Source organism: Oncorhynchus kisutch, linkage group LG21, assembly GCF_002021735.2.
Source record: "Oncorhynchus kisutch isolate 150728-3 linkage group LG21, Okis_V2, whole genome shotgun sequence".
Classification (NCBI taxonomy): domain Eukaryota; kingdom Metazoa; phylum Chordata; class Actinopteri; order Salmoniformes; family Salmonidae; genus Oncorhynchus; species Oncorhynchus kisutch.
Window position 1 is genome coordinate 24,585,704 of NC_034194.2, and position 17,461 is coordinate 24,603,164.

Consider the following 17,461-nt stretch of genomic DNA (forward strand, 5'->3'; position numbering starts at 1 on the left):
TTAGACAGATGTGAGTCTGTCTGCTGTCCAGACACTCAACTCCTCTCTTCAGGCAAAGCAAAGCTGATGAATGAGCTGCAAACTGTACAGGTAAAAGTGTTAACAATCCACAATCATATTTCAATAACTAAATCATAATTATTGTACATATTTAATCATATTTTATGACATTACAGGAAATGCAGAGTGATTTGCAGTCCCATGAAGCTCTTCTGCAGGGTGTGGTGAGTTTGGGGGCGTGTCTCTACCCTACAGCATCAGAGGGGCGGGTCAGAGAACTCACTGATGACATTACACAGCTGGAGGAGAGAAGCACCTCAATGAAAAACAGTATAACACAAAGGCAAGGACGTGTGCTGTGTTCCACCTGACATAACACACCTACAGTAAATATACAGATGACCAAAGTAGGATTTCCATCAAGGCCATAATCCAGGAGTTTACCCCTTGGCACACACACCCTTACACCTCTCTCCTCTGCAGGCTGCAGCAGCTGCAGACACACCTGTCTCAGGTGGAGCTCTTTGACGAGGCCCTGCTGACCCTCACCCAGTGGAGCGAGAACTTCCTGTCTGTACTAAGAACGACTTCCCAGGTCAACATAGCTGACCTGCAGGCCGCTGTCACCCAGGTCAAGGTGAGTTAGACTACGTTTGTTGCCTGAATTGTGTCTTAATTGTGCTATAAACACACCAAGTATCCCTTTGAGATGACAAGGATCGATCCTGTAGAATAGATTATGAATTTGTACGTGAATGTTGATGTTGAAACTTTTAGGCTAAACTCTTCACTGCCTTTCCCAGGAGCATGAGGAGTCCCTCCAGGAGCAGACAGCCCTGAGAGAGACCTTGCAGCAGAGAGAGTCCTCCCTCCTCTCCTTCTCCTCCCCAGAGGCCCAGCAGCAGCTCCAGGGCCAGAGGGAGGACTGCCTGCAGCCCCTCAGCGAAGCCCAACACCTGCTCCTTCTCCGTGGAGAGAGCCTGGCTGAGCTGGGGGTTTTCCTCAAGAGCCATGGAGCTGCAGCCGGGGAGGTCAGGGGCCTCCGGGAGGCTGTGGAGGGCAGGGGGAGCTGGGACCGTTCGAAGGCTGAGGAGCTGCACCACGGGCTGGGAGAGGTGGCCGGGGATGTGGCTCGTCTGGAGGCCCAGGCAGTGGGGTTGGATGGGAGGCTCAGCAAGGCCCACCTCCACCTGAGTGGTGCGGAGTGGAAAGGCTCCAAGGAGGGGGGTCTGGGTCAAGGTCCCGGCCAGGGGAGGACGTCGTGCAGGGGCCAGGCTGTGGCCCTCATGGTAGCCCTGGAGGGGGTGCAGCGAGGCCTGGGGTGGAGGCAGAGCCAGGCGGAGGCCCTGGGGGCACTGTGGACCTCCTTCAGGGAGAGGAGGGAGGAGGTGATGAGGAGTCTGAGGGAGCTGGAGGAGAGGGCCAGGCAGGAGGGGGCCAGAGAGAGCAGCGTACAAGCCTTTCAGAATAGGTACAACTAATATCTCTCATAATATAGACACTGCCAGGGGAAGAATACAACCAAAATACATTTGTTTACATCTCATTTTATGGTTTATATACTCTATGATGAATATATTGAGTTAAATCCCCACTGTCCCCCGTCTCTTCTCCCCAGTCTGCGATTCTTTGTCCAGTTGGAGGAGGAGCTTCAGTCTCTGCAGCATTCCCAGCAGTGGCTGAGGGAGAGGGGAAGCCAGCTGGCCCAGAGAGACAGTGAGCTGGCTGGGGAGGCACTCAGGGAGGTGGGCCTGGTGGAAACAGCCTGGGAGAACGTCAGGAAGATCATCACTGATGGGTGAGGATGGGTGAGGGAGGGAGTGGGGGAGAGAATGGTTGGTTGGGTGGTGTAGTAGATCCAGCATTTGTTATTGTGTCAGTAAGCTCACTATGATGAACATGGAGCAGTAGCTGGGGTCTCGGTGCATTGTTTCAACATCTGTGTCAATTAACAAAATGTTTTCTACATATTTTCCATTTTGTCCAGAGAGGATTGTTTCCTGTTTAGTCTTAGTTACATCAAGTTGTCAATGTTGTCTCTCCCCCTCCAGTCAGGAGCAGTGTGGACTCCTGGTGGAGCTGCTACGTCACTTCCATTCCCTCAGGTCCACCCTCAGTTCCACTGTAGAGAACGCCTTGACCGTCACTCACAACCAGCCTGACCACAACCACAACCCAGAGGAGGCCAAGAGAATACTCTCACGGGTCAGTCACACTGTGATTAACCGTGGTCCAACCATTTTCCAGCAGTAGAGTCCTATCTACTGTACTGTAATGAATGATACTGATACAATAGCAGGTATATCAATATTTCACATGCTTGTAATACAGTTATAGCAATGCCTTATACAGTCTGAAAAAGTGTAGTCATATAGTTCATATAGTACAGTAGGGCCTACGATGCTCTTGGGATAATATCTATGCTGTGATTTCCACCTAGTGGTGAAGTGTTGTCATTACACTTTTTCTCTCTTGTCTCAACAGCACGAGGCAGTGATAGCTGAGCTGAGAGGAAGACAGGAGGACATGGACCTGTTCATCAGTTCAGGAGAGGACCTGCAGAGAGAGCTGGCAAACGTGCCACACTGTGGCTCCGACAGCATCCAGAAAGGCATGGACACACTCAGGGACCAGTGGCTGCAGGTGAGGGAGCTAGGATGAGGAAGAGAGCTGAGGGTTTCATTTCTTCTGGGTGTAGATGGTTTTGTAATTCACTTTGGAGACAACAGATTGTTAAATCACAATCTTTCGCTCTTTCTCTGTACATATTTGTTTGTTTGTCTCTCTCATTTTCTCTCCCTCTGTCTCTCTCTCTCTCCCCCTGAGTGCTCAGCTGTCACAAATGAGCGTGCAATATCAACAAGTCTAGACATGTTGTCTGCCTTTCTCTCTCTTACTCTCCCCCCTATCTTTATCTCACTACCTCTTGAAAACAAAGATTGACTCTTTCTCTCTATCTCCTTCTCTTAATTACAGGCCAATAACTCAAGAGACAGAGACAGATCCTGAAAGCTGATGTTTTTTTATTGAACCTTTATTTAACTGTGAAAGTCAGTTAAGAACTCATTCTTATTTACAATGACGGCCTACCGGGGAACAGTGGGTTAACTGCCTTGTTCAGGGGAAGAACGACAGATTTTTACCTGGTCAGCTCTGTTACTGGCCCAATGCTCTAACCACTAAGCTACCTGGCACCCCTAGCAGGTATATAAATGGTACATTTATTGGCCTGTCCTGTCCTGTAGGTATCAGAGAGGATCCAGACCAACGCTGAGAGAATAGGCCATTGTGTGTCCCTATGGGATGACCTTAAGACCATGGAACGGGATATCGACCAATGGGCAGCAGCCTCCATCGCTGACCTCACTGAGGGTGTGGCCAATCTTAGTGACAAGCAGGGGACAGAGACACACCTTGCCACTTTCCAGGTTAGACCAAGCTGGGCAGTCTAGTCCTAGTATGGATGTAGATCATCACATTGTTTACTGTTGCGAGAACTAATGTAAAAATCAAATCAAAGGATGCCAGCTGAAAGAGTCTCTTGCTATGTTGTAACAGGCGGAGGTGGAGAGGAGAGAACAGAGGCTGGATGCCTTGCAGGAGAGGCTGACCAAGCTCCAGGACCTGGCCAAGCTCCAGGAGACACCCATCCAGCTGCAGGTGAGTTTTAGGTTCAGAGGTCATGATATTCAACAAGTTATCCTCAGCAAAAAAGAGACTTAACCATGCAACATGTGGAGAATGTCAACCATATGTCTCCCTGTCTCTCTCAGGTGATGGAGTGTGACCTGAGGAAGAAGATCAGTCATGCCCAGGTGGTGTTTGACCAGGCCAGACATTCTCTGACCTACTTCAGCTTCCAGAAGCAGCGCCTGGAGGACCTCATGTCCCAGATGGCCGAGCGGCTGGAGACCGTGGAGAGCTCCCTGTCTGACCTGACGGAACCCTCCGGACCAGAGGATATGATTCGAGTCAAGGTATAATATTACCCTTTCCATTTCAACCAAGCAGAATAGCACATGTTGATGGAAAGAGTTTCCTTCCCAGGCTCTACAGTTTTATAGAGAGTGTATAGAACTTTGACAAATGGTGAATTTGGCTGTTTATCACTTTCAATGCTCACAGAAATCCATTCAAATACAATTGTAGGTATGTTATTTACTATCCTAAGCTAGTAAAAATCGATTATATTGAATTATATTTCTAGCCACCCCTGAGTGACAGTCAATACCCTCTCTCCCCTTCCCCCTCCCCAGGATCTCCAAAGTGCCCTCCAGCAGCAGAGGGGTGATATAGACATGGCCAGGGAGACGCTTAGTTCACTCTGTAGGTCCCACCCCTCCCAGGAGCTGACCCATATGTCCTCTGACCTCACCCTGCTGGCCAAGAGGACCGAGGCTGCAGCACAGCTCAGCTCCAGGACCCGCGGGACTCTGCAGGACGCACTGCAGCTACGTTTCAACAGTGAGCAGAGGGTTAAATTGGGGTTTTGTGCTGATATGTTTAGGTTATAAAGGTGGATTTCCCTTTGTAAGTTTCAAATAGATATGAACTCAATTCCCACTGTTTGCTCTCTCCCATCCAAATGGCCCCCTCTTCATTGTAACCCATGCTTGTATTACTGTGTACAGACTCTGTGGATGGACAATAGCAGAGCAGCCAGGAGACAATGTACGAATAGATTGCATAAAGTAGGACACATGAAAACACCAAGGAGGAGTTGAAATGATAAAATAGCTCAGGACACTGGGGATGGAATGAAGGCTGTGTTATACTGCCTCATACATACTTAGAGGAGTCAGGACAGATTGATCCCTGTAAAGACCTTTTATCTGTACCATATAGCATCACATGTTGCTTTTAAATGCTACTGGTGCCTTAGATTGCATTTTGATTAGCCTTTCCCCAGGGCACACTCAAACTGCACTGACACACTGTCTGGCACGCACGCACACACACACGCACCACGCACACACACCTGTGCCTCTGAGAGTAATGTTGCTCTCGTCACTGGTGCTCTCAGGGGAGTCATTTGGGATTGTTGCCAAGGCAACCATGTGCCGCACCATGCAGACACACCCACACATCCCATCTGCCTGACAGCATCTTTCCTCCCTCGCCCTCCCTTGTTCGCTGACACAATCTCTCCCTTTCTCCCTCTACTCTCTATCCGCCTCGATTCTCCTTCCCCTTCACCTTGTCAACCATATTTTCTCCCTTACTCAACCTCTCACTCCTTCTCTCTTCTGTTCTCATCCTATTTCTCTTTCATTCGTTCTTTCCATCTGAGCAGAGGTCGTTCAACAGTTTAACTCCTGGCTCTCTGAACGGAAGGCGGAGCTAAAAGAATGTTCTGACCAATCAGGAGATGTCACCTCCCTGGGAAACAAGGTGGAGAGGCTAAAGGTACTGTCAATCATAGTTAACTGTTATGTGTTAACATTATTGTTACTACTGTGTTAGTCTATGCCATACTGCTTTAGTACCGCTCTAAACTATTCACCACCCTTCCCCTCCTGACCCCCAGGTGGCGCAGGAGCGTGTGGAGGAGGGCGAGCAGCACCTTGGCCAGGTGTGTGGTGAGGCAGAGAGGCTGCTGCTCCACCTGCCTAAGGCGGGGTCGGGACAGGTGCAGGAGCGCCTCTCCTCCTGCCAGAGGGACTGGGAGGGGTACAAGGAGGGGTGCAGACAGACCCAACAAGACCTGGAGGAGGGAATCACCCTACTGACAGAGTGAGTGTGTTTGTGTGTATCTAGCAGGTGCTCCTCCTGCTAGAATAGATTGTCCTACCAGTATTGTAAGTGTGAGTTTGTGTAACACAAATAACCCTGTTTATTCTGAGAATGTAGAAGAATGACGTTGTTGTGTTGTGTGATGATGCTAGATCATTTCCCAAAGGATATCAAAGTGTTCTAACTAGCTAACTAACTTGACTTGTTTTAGTTGTAGTCGTCATATTGGCACTGTTCCGCTTTCTCAGGTTTGAGGGCCGTGTGGAGGGACTAAGGGACTGGCTGGAACAGATGGAGCGTAGCCTGAAGAGAGAGCCTCCTCTGGGGGGAGAGGAGCAGCCAGGAGTCCCTGACAGCACTGACGAGCTGGAAAGAGTGGAAGAGATCCATAGAAAGCTGCTGACAAAGAGGTTTGTGTGTGTTGTGTTCTAAACTAAAGAGCCTTAAATAGCACTGAGATGAGTCATTCATCTTGATAAGGCATGGTGGTGGTACATGTTGCTGTAATGTTGTTATATTTAATTATCGGTAACTGACATACTGTATATACGCGCACTGTATGCTAGTCAGTCATTAATTCACTTTAAGATGTTGCTTTACCATCTCTCTCTCCCCCAAGGAGTTCTCTGGATCGTCTCAGCCAGGAAGCCCAGTCTCTGCGTGAGGCAGGTCGAGGCTGTGGAGGGGAGGTGAAGGCCACAGCCCAGCTCCAGACCCACCACCAGACCTTGCTGCAGGGGACCAGGGAGCGCCTGAGAGGGTGCCTGGAGAGCCAGGCATTCGGAGAGACCCTGCATGGGGTGTGGCTTTGGCTGGAGGACATCCAGGAGCGTCTGGGAAGTCTGGGGAGCACTATGGGTAACAAAAAGGAGCTGGAAGAGAGGCTGGAGCAAGTGCAGGTATGTAAGGAGGGAGCCGTGCCACACACACACACACACACACATACACTCACTCACTCAGACACACATTTAAGACATTTGTTGATTTACACATCCTTTCACACACTCTCCGCATTCTGCATACACACCCACACACCCTGTGACTGGAGTAATACAATGCTGCAGTTCTTCGATCAGACACAAGAGAGCGCTGTTGTTTACTTCTGTACAGGAAGTCTTCCTGCACAGTACTATAATACTGATCGTCCCCTCTGACCCTATTGTTGATCCATTCAGGACATCCTGCTTCTGAAGGGTGAGGGCGAGGTGAAGTTGAACATGGCGGTGGGGAAGGGTGAATTGGCCATCAGGAGCAACAGTGTGGTGGCGGGACAGGAAGTGATCCGCTCTCAGCTGCAGGAAGTGGAGGACGTGTGGGCCACGCTGCTGGTGACCGCCATGAGCTGCCACAGGTAGAGACCCTTCCACGTCTCAACCCGGCACAGCCAGAAGACTGGCCATCCCTCAGAGCCTGGTTCCTCTTTAGGTTTCTTCCTAGGCTCCGGCCTTTCTAGAGAGTTTTTCCTAGCCACCGTGCTTCTACATCTGCATTGCTTGCAGTTTGTGGTTTTAGGCTGGGTGTCTGTATAGCACTTTGTGACATCAGCGGATGTAAAATGGGCTTTATAAATACATTTGATTGATTCCATTCACAATGTCAAACTTAAAGTAATCTGATAATAACCATAACATAACCTAAAGATTGTTTGGTGATGGTGATGGTCAGTGCTGGCTTATTCTTGCTTGCCAGGCTTGGAGGCTGCTGGGAATGGGACCAGTATTGCCACAATAACATTAACGTCTATTAGATTTATCCTATTAAATCACCACTTGACTTTGGCTTTGTTATATTGAGTTTCCAAATGCCACACCCTTAGATGTGGTTTAAGACCACCTGTGTTAGCGATCTCTTCTGGATTGTATTCATCATAACATATTTATGTCTAAATACCATTAATTACAATTAGGTTCCGAACATAATGAGAAGTATTTGTCTCTTTGTGTATGTGTCTGTCGTGTGTGTGTGTGTGTTAATTGAATGGTTATTGCCCCTCCTGCTAGAATTGATTGATCTCATTAGGGACTAAATGGAGGATGGCAAGCAAGAGGGATCTCACATGGGGTGTGTGCATGTGTGTGTGTGTGTGTGTGTGTGTGTGTGTGTGTGTGTGTGTGTGTGTGTGTGTGTATGTGTGTGTTTAAGGAGGGGAGGGTTTTTAGTGGGAGCCAAAGGGTGGCAGTGTGTGTGTGTGTGTGTGTGTGTGTGTGTGTGTGTGTGTGTGTGTGTGTGTGTGTGTGATACATCTCTTAAAATGTGCCTGTATATTTGTCTACATTTTAATACACATCTACAATATATCTCACCTCTGTATTATTCCATACGTCTCATCTCTCCTAGTCGTCTGGAGTGGACGGTGGCCCAGTGGGGGTGTTACCTGGACAGTGAGGCCCAGCTGCAGTGCTGGTTGGAGGCAGTGGAGGGGGACATATGTGGCCCTCTCATCCCCCAGCCTGGCCTCAGAGAGAAGGCTTCCCAGCTGGAGAGACTGCAGACCCTGCTGGCTGACCTCCAGGAACACCAGGGGTCCCTATCCAGTCTGGAGGAGAGGGCGGCAGAGCTCTTCAAGAAGACCGGGGATGCAGCTTTCAGCCAGGAGGCCCGCGCTGAGTTGCAGGGGCAGTTTGATGACCTCATAGCACTCGTAGAGGTGAGGAAGTTGTTTGTGGTGTTGGCTGGATCGTCATCTTGACCAATGTTGTTGTTTTGGGGAACCGTTGGTTAAGATGATTGATGCTTGTGACTGTCCCTATCCTTTAGGAGAGGGTGGGACTATCAGAGGGCGTGGTCAGGGAACACCAGCAGTACCTGGAGACTGTGAGGGAGCTCACTGATTGGCTGATGTCAGCAGGGGAGGAACTACAGCGCTGGTCTGATACATTGGGAGACTCCGTCTCTTTACAGAGGAGGCTATCAGAAGTGCGGGTAAGAGGACTCCAGAATACACAATACCCTGGTTCTAAATCAACCCCTAGCCACTTTACTTCCCTAACTCATCACCTGCACTAGCTAAGCTTTTAGTATTTGGTATTTTATTAGGATCTCCAGTAGCTGTGGCGATAGCAGCAGCTAATCTTTCTGGGGTCCACAAAAATATAGAGCATAATGTAGTACGTTAACAGGCAAGATCAACTCAAGGACAGAACTACATAAATGTAAATACATACATCTCTCTAGACAACCTTGTGCTTCTTGTCATAGAATGTCTACATGTTCATTTACTCATTAAACAGAGCCTCTCATCCAAAACTATTGATACATTAGAGTGGAGTTTGTTAAATACATCAAGTGAGACATATTCTATTTCGTACTCCACACATTTCTGACGGCTCAATTGTTCAAATATCCTGTGAAAAGGAACAAGAGAATTGCTGTTCACATTTTCCCCTGTTAGTCGATCCCTCCTTCTGCAATTACAGAGGCGAAAAAATGTGTGCGAACATATTGATTTGCATTTTTATTCACACGCTGGGTCTCAATGATCACATTATAAGTGTGTGTGTGCCGTGTGTGTGTGTGCCGTGTGTGTGTGTGTGTGTGTGTGTTTTTATGAAACAGAAATATAAATGCATGTAGTTCCCTGTACTGTATACACAGTAACTGCTGCATTTCTATTTGGGTGAGCACTCAAGTGGTCATTTCTCCCCGTTGGCGCCTGAATGTGGCTTTCCTCTTTTATTCCCTCCATCAGGTTGCTGCTATCACACTAAAGTGTTAGCTTTTCACACTCTCTGCCTCTCCAGCCACTCCAATCTGAGCAAGAGAGAGGGCGGAGAGAGAGAAAAGAAGAGAGAGAGAAGAGGAAAGAGAGAGAAAAATGAAGAGAGAGAAAAGGGGAGAGAGAGAGAAAAGAGGAGAGAGAGAGAAAAGAGGAGAGAGAAAAGAGGAGAGAGAGAGAAAAGAGGAGAGAGAAAAATGAAGAGAGAGAGAGAAAAGAGGAGAGAGAGAGAAAAGAGGAGAGAGAGAGAGAAAAGAGGAGAGAGAGAGAGAAAAGAGGAGAGAGAGAAAAGAGGACAGAGAGAGAGAAAAGAGGAGAGTGAATGAGTGGTAGAGAGAGAAAAAGAGCAGAAGAAGAAAATGGGAGCTGGAAAGGAGGGAAAAATAAGAGGGAGAAAAGGAAATAATATGAGTGAGAAGATACAGTGAGGGAGGGAGAGAGAGAGTAAGGTATATAAGGAGGAAAAAGCCCTACCCTATAGGCTGCCTTAAATAGAATCAGCATTAGAATCAAAGACGTTTGCGACAGCAGTGCCAGTTACCGTAGCAACTTTTGTTCTTCTCCCTCTCTCCCTCCATCCCTACACCCCCCTCCCTCCATCCCTCCATCCCCCTCCCTCCTTCCCTTCACGTAATCAGGAGCGGGTGGAGTGTCAGTTGCTGGAGGGCCGTGATCGTCTCAGTCGCGTGCGTCGGAGCAGTGGAGCCACAGCTGAACACACAGCGGCTGGAGGGTGTGAGGCCATGGACCGCCAGCTAGGGGCGCTAGCCCAGGCTCTGGAGCAGTGGGAGGGGGCCGCCCTGAGAGCCCGCGACGGCCTGGAAAGGGCCCTCACCACGGCAACAGAGCAGGAGCAGGAGTACGAGCGTCTGACCGCCAGGATGGAGGAGGAGCTTAGGGAGCTTGATGGGCGGCTAAAGGGGTGGAGCCAGGAGCTGAGCAGAGCGGAGGGAAGGAGCAGTGGGGAGGAGGCAGTGGAGGGGTGGCAGCAGGCTAAGGTAAGGGCTGTGTTAAAAGGTACACTGTAGTGTAGACCAAGGCTCTTCAAGGTGGAGCTATGATGATGATAAAAATGATAATGATGGGGCCTTATTCAATAGGTAATGCAAAGCCATGTTTGCTCTGTCTTGTGTTGTGAGAAAATGTTTTCAGTAAAGCTGGCAGAGAAAGTCTGATCGATGTTGTCACACACATACTATACACACACACACACACATTATTTCTCTGTCAGTAATTATCCATTTGATTTGTAAATCCAGACATAAAACAGATGAAATGTGTAAATGTGACGACTTAGGAGTGACAGCTACAATCCCCTCTCTCTCTCTCTCTCTCTCTCCATCTCTCTCTCTCTCTCTCTCTCGCTCTGTTTCTGTCACTCTCTTCACATCTCTTAATTTCTCCAGCGCCCCACTCACCCCCTCCCTTCTCTTTCTCCATTTTTCTCTCTTTTTTCTGTATTCTCTCTGACATTTGTATTCTCTCTCTCTCTCTCGGTCATTCTCTGTATATAAACGTGTCTAAACTGAAGTCTCCAGCAGTACAGTAATGTGTTTTCCTGCTGCCGAGGGACTCAGTCTAGTCCCAGTGTGTTTCTGTGGATGTGTTTCCTACTTCCCCCTTCCCTGTCCTGTGATTTACAGCAAGCACAGGATGTTTAGAGTTTTCTCTCTGTTATGTCAAGGACTCTGTGGCTTAGCATTGGAATGTTAGTCGCCTTGATTTTCTCCCATTGTCTCTTTTGTCATTTCTTTGACGATCTTGATTTGGGGGCTGTTTTGGAAGAGAAGGAGAAGTCCTCCCTCTCCTCCTCTTCCCTGTTTCCTGTATCCAGCCTTGTTTATGTTATCAGTTTGTATGAGCTCTCCTGCATCTGCACGAGCTGACAGCTGAATTCCACCGGGGGGAGAGGGAGGAGGGAGAGAGGGAGGGGGGAGAGAGGGAGGAGGGAGAGAGGGAGGGGGGAGAGAGGGAGGAGGGAGAGAGCGAGCGTGAAAGAGAAAAACAGTGAAGTGAGGGAGCAGGGAGAATTAGGGAGGCTAGAAAGCGAGGGAGTAACAGGCAAAGAGAGAGAGTGAGAACTAGATCAATAAGGAGGCAGAGGGGAGGACAGAGCAACGAGTTTAGATTGAGAAAGTGAGAGCGCACAGGCGCGGGGAGGAGAGAGGGAGGGACAGAGGCAGAATCCAGGGAGAAAAGGAGAGAGAACTGGGAGTCTAAGCAATGTGAGTAGAACTTGAGAGTGTGTGAGAGAGAGAGAGAGAGAGAGAGAGAGAGAGAGAGAGAGAGAGGGAAAAGAGGCAGGGAGGGAGGAGGGGAGTGTTCAGTGGAGGAGCGAGAGAGTGAGGCATTTTCATATTTTTATGGGAGGAGTGAAATAATCATGACTGTGTGAGTGCAGAATGTGAGGCATGTCGAGGAGAGCGGGAGAGGAGAGCTTTATCCAGGCTCCTTCCTGCCTGCAACGACCATGCTCCCTGAAGAACAGAAATGCTATTGTACCAACAGTGCCTGAGGACTGAGAAGGAGCACACTAGGGAGTGAATGGAAGTGTGTGTGTGTGTGTGTGGTGACTAGGGTTATGCAGATCCGACCCTCCGCAGATCTGCCTTGACACACTCTGACACACAGAACACACGGAGCTGAGCTGAGCTTGGTGTTCTCTCTCTGGGTCTGTATGTTTTCAGGAGACACTGGAGGGCTTGCTGAGTGCTGAGCCCATGGCAGACAGGCTGAAGGCTCAACTCAATGACCTGGTCCGCTATTCCAGAGACCTGGGACCCCACTCAGACAGGGTCACTGCTCTCATCAAACAACACAACAGGTAGGTGTGTGTGTACTTGTATTTAAGTATTATCCCTAATCCAAGGCAGCAGCTACTCTTCCTTGGGTCCAGCAAAATACAATATATTTCACAACAGATTTCACAACACATTAAGTGTGTGCCCTCAGGCCACTACTCTACTACCACATATCTACAACACAAAAACCCTGTGTGTGTATGTTATCATGTGTCAGTGTATAATGGTGTCTAAACTGAAGTCTCCAGCAGTACAGTAATGTGTGTGTGTTGTAACGGGTTAAAGGTGACAGGGAATAAGGGACAAGCGAGACAGAGGCACCGGTTGCTAGGAGACCTCCATCCTCCTTTCCTCTCCACCTCTCTCTGGGTTTTTGTTTTGGTGTTGTTTCCCGGTTTCATTTTATGCCAGACTAACTGTGCTGTCGAAGCAAAGCTAATTCATGCTGTCTTATTTACATGCAGATACATTGCACGCTTGTGTATATTGACGGATGTGTAACTGCCTGTTATTGGGTCCGTATGTATGCCTGCACCCGTTTATCTCTTGTTGGTAAACATGTCACGTGGTGCTGTTCAGAGAAAAAACAAGACTTTAGGAATTCCAATAACATGATGAATTAATTCACTTGTATTTACATACTACTTCCGTTTGTTCTATATGCCTTAGCTTGTTTACCTGAATGTAATGCCTTAGACTTGAATGTATGTAAAACAGAACAATATCTGTCCGGGTCATCACTAAAACAAAGAGATTGTTTATGGCTGGATGACCCTTGAGTCAAGTCTATTCAGAGGAGGTGAGGTGAACTTGTCATACGGACAACCCTTTCTCTGGGTTGAAGGCGAAGCTTCCACAGACTCAGCATCTGTGCTGTTTGCATTAGGTGTTGTGGACGGAGAGAGAGAGCGAGGGAGAGGGCAGCCCTCCTCCTTTGCCCTCCTCCGTTCCTCTTCAAATTTTGTCTGTCACAGCAGTTAAAAGTGCTTCCTACACACATGTCCATTCCCACTGTGAAGGCCCCCTCTAGCCTCAAGCACCATTAACACTCAAGGGTGTGTGTGTGTGTGTGCCTTGTTGTCAGTTTCTCACGCCCCCCCCCCCTCCCTTGGACAGTACCTGTCATTGAAACATATGTCTTCTCACCTTGTTCTCTATCTCCTCTCATCCCTCTCGCCCTCCATGTCTCCCCCTTTCCTTCACACGCTACCCTCTCTATCTGGTCCTGTCTGGTTCATTCATCAATATTCTCCTTGCATCCATCTCCATCCCTCTTTCTCTACCTAACACATTGTCACCCTCTGGCCTCCCCTTCATCCCCTTTATGTATGGTAACTCTACACCAACCTATCTGTACTCCCTTCTTCTTCCTCCTCCTCTGAACCCTAACCCCCACACATGCTCTCTCAACCCCCCCCCCCCAAGTCATACCTTCCACTTCTACCACTTCTCCATTCCTCCATCTGCCCATCCTTCTCCCTCTATCTCTCCATCTGCCCATCCTTCTCCCTCTGTCTCTCCATCTGCCCATCCTTCTCCCTCTGTCTCTCCATCTGCCCATCCTTCTCCCTCTGTCTATCCATCTGCCCATCCTTCTCCCTCTGTCTCTCCATCTTCCCAATCTTCTCCCTCTGTCTTTCCATCTGCCCATCCTTCTCCCTCTGTCTTTCCATCTGCCCATCCTTCTCCCTCTGTCTCTCCATCTGCCCATCCTTCTCCCTCTGTCTTTCCATCTGCCCATCCTTCTCCCTCTGTCTCTCCATCTGCCCATCCTTCTCCCTCTGTCTCTCCATCTGCCCATCCTTCTCCCTCTGTCCCTCCATCTGCCCATCCTTCTCCCTCTGTCCCTCATCTGGCCATCCTACTCCCTCTATCTCTCCATCTGCCCATCCTTCTCCCTCTCTCTCCAGCCGCCCATCCTTCTCCCTCTGTCTTTCCATCTGCCCATCCTTCTCCCTCTGTCTCTCCATCTGCCCATCCTCCTGCTGTCTCTCCATCTGCCCATCCTTCTCCCTCTGTCTTTCCATCTGCCCATCCTTATCCCTCTGCCCCACCATCTGCCCATCCTTCTCCCTCTGTCTCTCCATCTGCCCATCCTTCTCCCTCTATCTCTCTCCATCTGCCCATCCTTCTCCCTCTGTCTTTCCATCTGCCCATCCTTCTCCGTCTGTCTCTCCATCTGCCCATCCTTCTCCCTCTGTCTCTCCATCTGCTCATCCCCCTTCTGTCTCTCCATCTGCCCATCCTTCTCCCTCTGTCTCTCCATCTGCCCATCCTTCTCCCTCTGTCTCTCCATCTGCCCATCCTTCTCCCTCTGTCTCTCCATCTGCCCATCTTTCTCCCTCTGTCTCTCCACCTGCCCATCCTTCTCCCTCTGTCTCTCCATCTGCCCATCCTTCTCCCTCTGTCTATCCATCTGCCCATCCTTCTTCCTCTGTCTCTCCATCTTCCCAATCTTCTCCCTCTATCTCTCCATATGCCCATCCTTCTCCCTCTGTCTTTCCATCTGCCCATCCTTCTCCCTCTGTCTCTCCATCTGCCCATCCTTCTCCCTCTGTCCCTCAATCTGCCCATCCTTATCCCTCTGTCCCTCATCTGGCCATCCTACTCCCTCTATCTCTCCATCTGCCCATCCTTCTCCCTCTGTCTCTCCATCTGCCCATCCTTCTCCCTCTGTCTCTCCATCTGCCCATCCTTCTCCCTCTGTCTATCCATCTGCCCATCCTTCTCCCTCTGTCTCTCCATCTTCCCAATCTTCTCCCTCTGTCTTTCCATCTGCCCATCCTTCTCCCTCTGTCTTTCCATCTGCCCATCCTTCTCCCTCTGTCTCTCCATCTGCCCATCCTTCTCCCTCTGTCTTTCCATCTGCCCATCCTTCTCCCTCTGTCTCTCCATCTGCCCATCCTTCTCCCTCTGTCTCTCCATCTGCCCATCCTTCTACCTCTGTCCCTCCATCTGCCCATCCTTCTCCCTCTGTCCCTCATCTGGCCATCCTACTCCCTCTATCTCTCCATCTGCCCATCCTTCTCCCTCTCTCTCCAGCCGCCCATCCTTCTCCCTCTGTCTTTCCATCTGCCCATCCTTCTCCCTCTGTCTCTCCATCTGCCCATCCTCCTGCTGTCTCTCCATCTGCCCATCCTTCTCCCTCTGTCTTTCCATCTGCCCATCCTTATCCCTCTGTCCCTCCATCTGCCCATCCTTCTCCCTCTGTCTCTCCATCTGCCCATCCTTCTCCCTCTATCTCTCTCCATCTGCCCATCCTTCTCCCTCTGTCTTTCCATCTGCCCATCCTTCTCCGTCTGTCTCTCCATCTGCCCATCCTTCTCCCTCTGTCTCTCCATCTGCTCATCCCCCTTCTGTCTCTCCATCTGCCCATCCTTCTCCCTCTGTCTCTCCATCTGCCCATCCTTCTCCCTCTGTCTCTCCATCTGCCCATCCTTCTCCCTCTGTCTCTCCATCTGCCCATCTTTCTCCCTCTGTCTCTCCACCTGCCCATCCTTCTCCCTCTGTCTCTCCATCTGCCCATCCTTCTCCCTCTGTCTATCCATCTGCCCATCCTTCTTCCTCTGTCTCTCCATCTTCCCAATCTTCTCCCTCTATCTCTCCATATGCCCATCCTTCTCCCTCTGTCTTTCCATCTGCCCATCCTTCTCCCTCTGTCTCTCCATCTGCCCATCCTTCTCCCTCTGTCCCTCAATCTGCCCATCCTTATCCCTCTGTCCCTCATCTGGCCATCCTACTCCCTCTATCTCTCCATCTGCCCATCCTTCTCCCTCTGTCTCTCCATCTGCCCATCCTTCTCCCTCTGTCTCTCCATCTGCCCATCCTTCTCCCTCTGTCTCTCCATCTGCCCATCCTTCTCCCTCTGTCTCTCCATCTGCCCATCCTCCTGCTGTCTCTCCATCTGCCCATCCTTCTCCCTCTATCTCTCCATCTGCCCATCCTTCTCCCTCTATCTCTCCATCTGCCCATCCTTCTCCCTCTGTCTCTCCATCTGCCCATCCTTCTCCCTCTATCTCTCCGTCTGCCCATCCTTCTCCCTCTATCTCTCCATCTGCCCATCCTTCTTCCTCTATCTCTCCATCTGCCCATCCTTCTCCCTCTATCTCTCCATCTGCCCATCCTTCTCCCTCTGTCTTTCCATCTGCCCATCCTTCTCCGTCTGTCTCTCCATCTGCCCATCCTTCTCCCTCTGTCTCTCCATCCGCTCATCCCCCTTCTGTCTCTCCATCTGCCCATCCTTCTCCCTCTGTCTCTCCATCTGCCCATCCTTCTCCCTCTGTCTCTCCATCTGCCCATCCTTCTCCCTCTGTCTCTCCATCTGCCCATCCTCCTTCTGTCTCTCCATCTGCCCATCCTTCTCCCTCTATCTCTCCATCTGCCCATCCTTCTCCCTCTGTCTATCCATCTGCCCATCCTTCTCCCTCTGTCTCTCCATCCGCCCATCCCCCTTCTGTCTCTCCATCTGCCCATCCTTCTCCCTCTGTCTCTCCATCTGCCCATCCTTCTCCCTCTGTCTCTCCATCTGCCCATCCTTCTCCCTCTGTCTCTCCATCTGCCCATCCTTCTCCCTCTGTCTCTCCATCTGCCCATCCTTCTCCCTCTGTCTCTCCATCTGCCCATCCTTCTCCCTCTATCTCTCCATCTGCCCATCCTTCTCCCTGTCTCTCCATCTGCCCATCCTTCTCCCTCTGTCTCTCCATCTGCCCATCCTTCTCCCTCTGTCTCTCCATCTGCCCATCCTTCTCCCTCTGTCTCTCCATCTGCCCATCCTCCTTCTGTCTCTCCATCTGCCCATCCTTCTCCCTCTATCTCTCCATCTGCCCATCCTTCTCCCTCTGTCTTTCCATCTGCCCATCCTTCTCCCTCTATCTCTCCATCTGCCCATCCTTCTCCCTCTGTCTCTCCATCTGCCCATCCTTCTCCCTCTGTCTCTCCATCTGCCCATCCTTCTCCCTCTATCTCTCCATCTGCCCATCCTTCTCCCTCTGTCTTTCCATCTGCCCATCCTTCTCCGTCTGTCTCTCCATCTGCCCATCCTTCTCCCTCTGTCTCTCCATCCGCTCATCCCCTTCTGTCTCTCCATCTGCCCATCCTTCTCCCTCTGTCTCTCCATCTGCCCATCCTTCTCCCTCTGTCTCTCCATCTGCCCATCCTTCTCCCTCTGTCTCTCCATCTGCCCATCCTCCTTCTGTCTCTCCATCTGCCCATC

General features: G+C 50.2%; 1 protein-coding gene across 5 annotated transcripts in view; it reads left to right on the forward strand.

Annotated features, from left to right (window-relative positions):
* The window catches only part of syne1a (spectrin repeat containing, nuclear envelope 1a), a 142,709-nt gene that overhangs the window by 9,418 nt on the left and 115,830 nt on the right, over positions 1-17,461 (forward strand). For 4 of the 5 annotated variants that reach the window (XM_031800202.1, XM_031800205.1, XM_031800204.1 and 1 more), the window contains exons 12-31: positions 1-90; positions 177-343; positions 484-637; positions 804-1,471; positions 1,619-1,798; positions 2,052-2,205; positions 2,485-2,643; positions 3,246-3,428; positions 3,559-3,660; positions 3,774-3,977; positions 4,257-4,464; positions 5,294-5,406; positions 5,528-5,733; positions 5,982-6,143; positions 6,353-6,632; positions 6,909-7,084; positions 8,071-8,380; positions 8,491-8,655; positions 10,087-10,446; positions 12,136-12,272. The exon at positions 1-90 is cut by the window's left edge and continues 34 nt beyond it. In XM_031800202.1, the coding sequence (XP_031656062.1) occupies positions 1-90; positions 177-343; positions 484-637; positions 804-1,471; positions 1,619-1,798; positions 2,052-2,205; positions 2,485-2,643; positions 3,246-3,428; positions 3,559-3,660; positions 3,774-3,977; positions 4,257-4,464; positions 5,294-5,406; positions 5,528-5,733; positions 5,982-6,143; positions 6,353-6,632; positions 6,909-7,084; positions 8,071-8,380; positions 8,491-8,655; positions 10,087-10,446; positions 12,136-12,272 (4,178 nt within the window). Of the gene's footprint in view, positions 91-176; positions 344-483; positions 638-803; positions 1,472-1,618; positions 1,799-2,051; positions 2,206-2,484; positions 2,644-3,245; positions 3,429-3,558; positions 3,661-3,773; positions 3,978-4,256; positions 4,465-5,293; positions 5,407-5,527; positions 5,734-5,981; positions 6,144-6,352; positions 6,633-6,908; positions 7,085-8,070; positions 8,381-8,490; positions 8,656-10,086; positions 10,447-11,477; positions 11,674-12,135; positions 12,273-17,461 lie in introns of those variants that run through there. The other variant, XM_031800206.1, reaches the window with a different exon arrangement.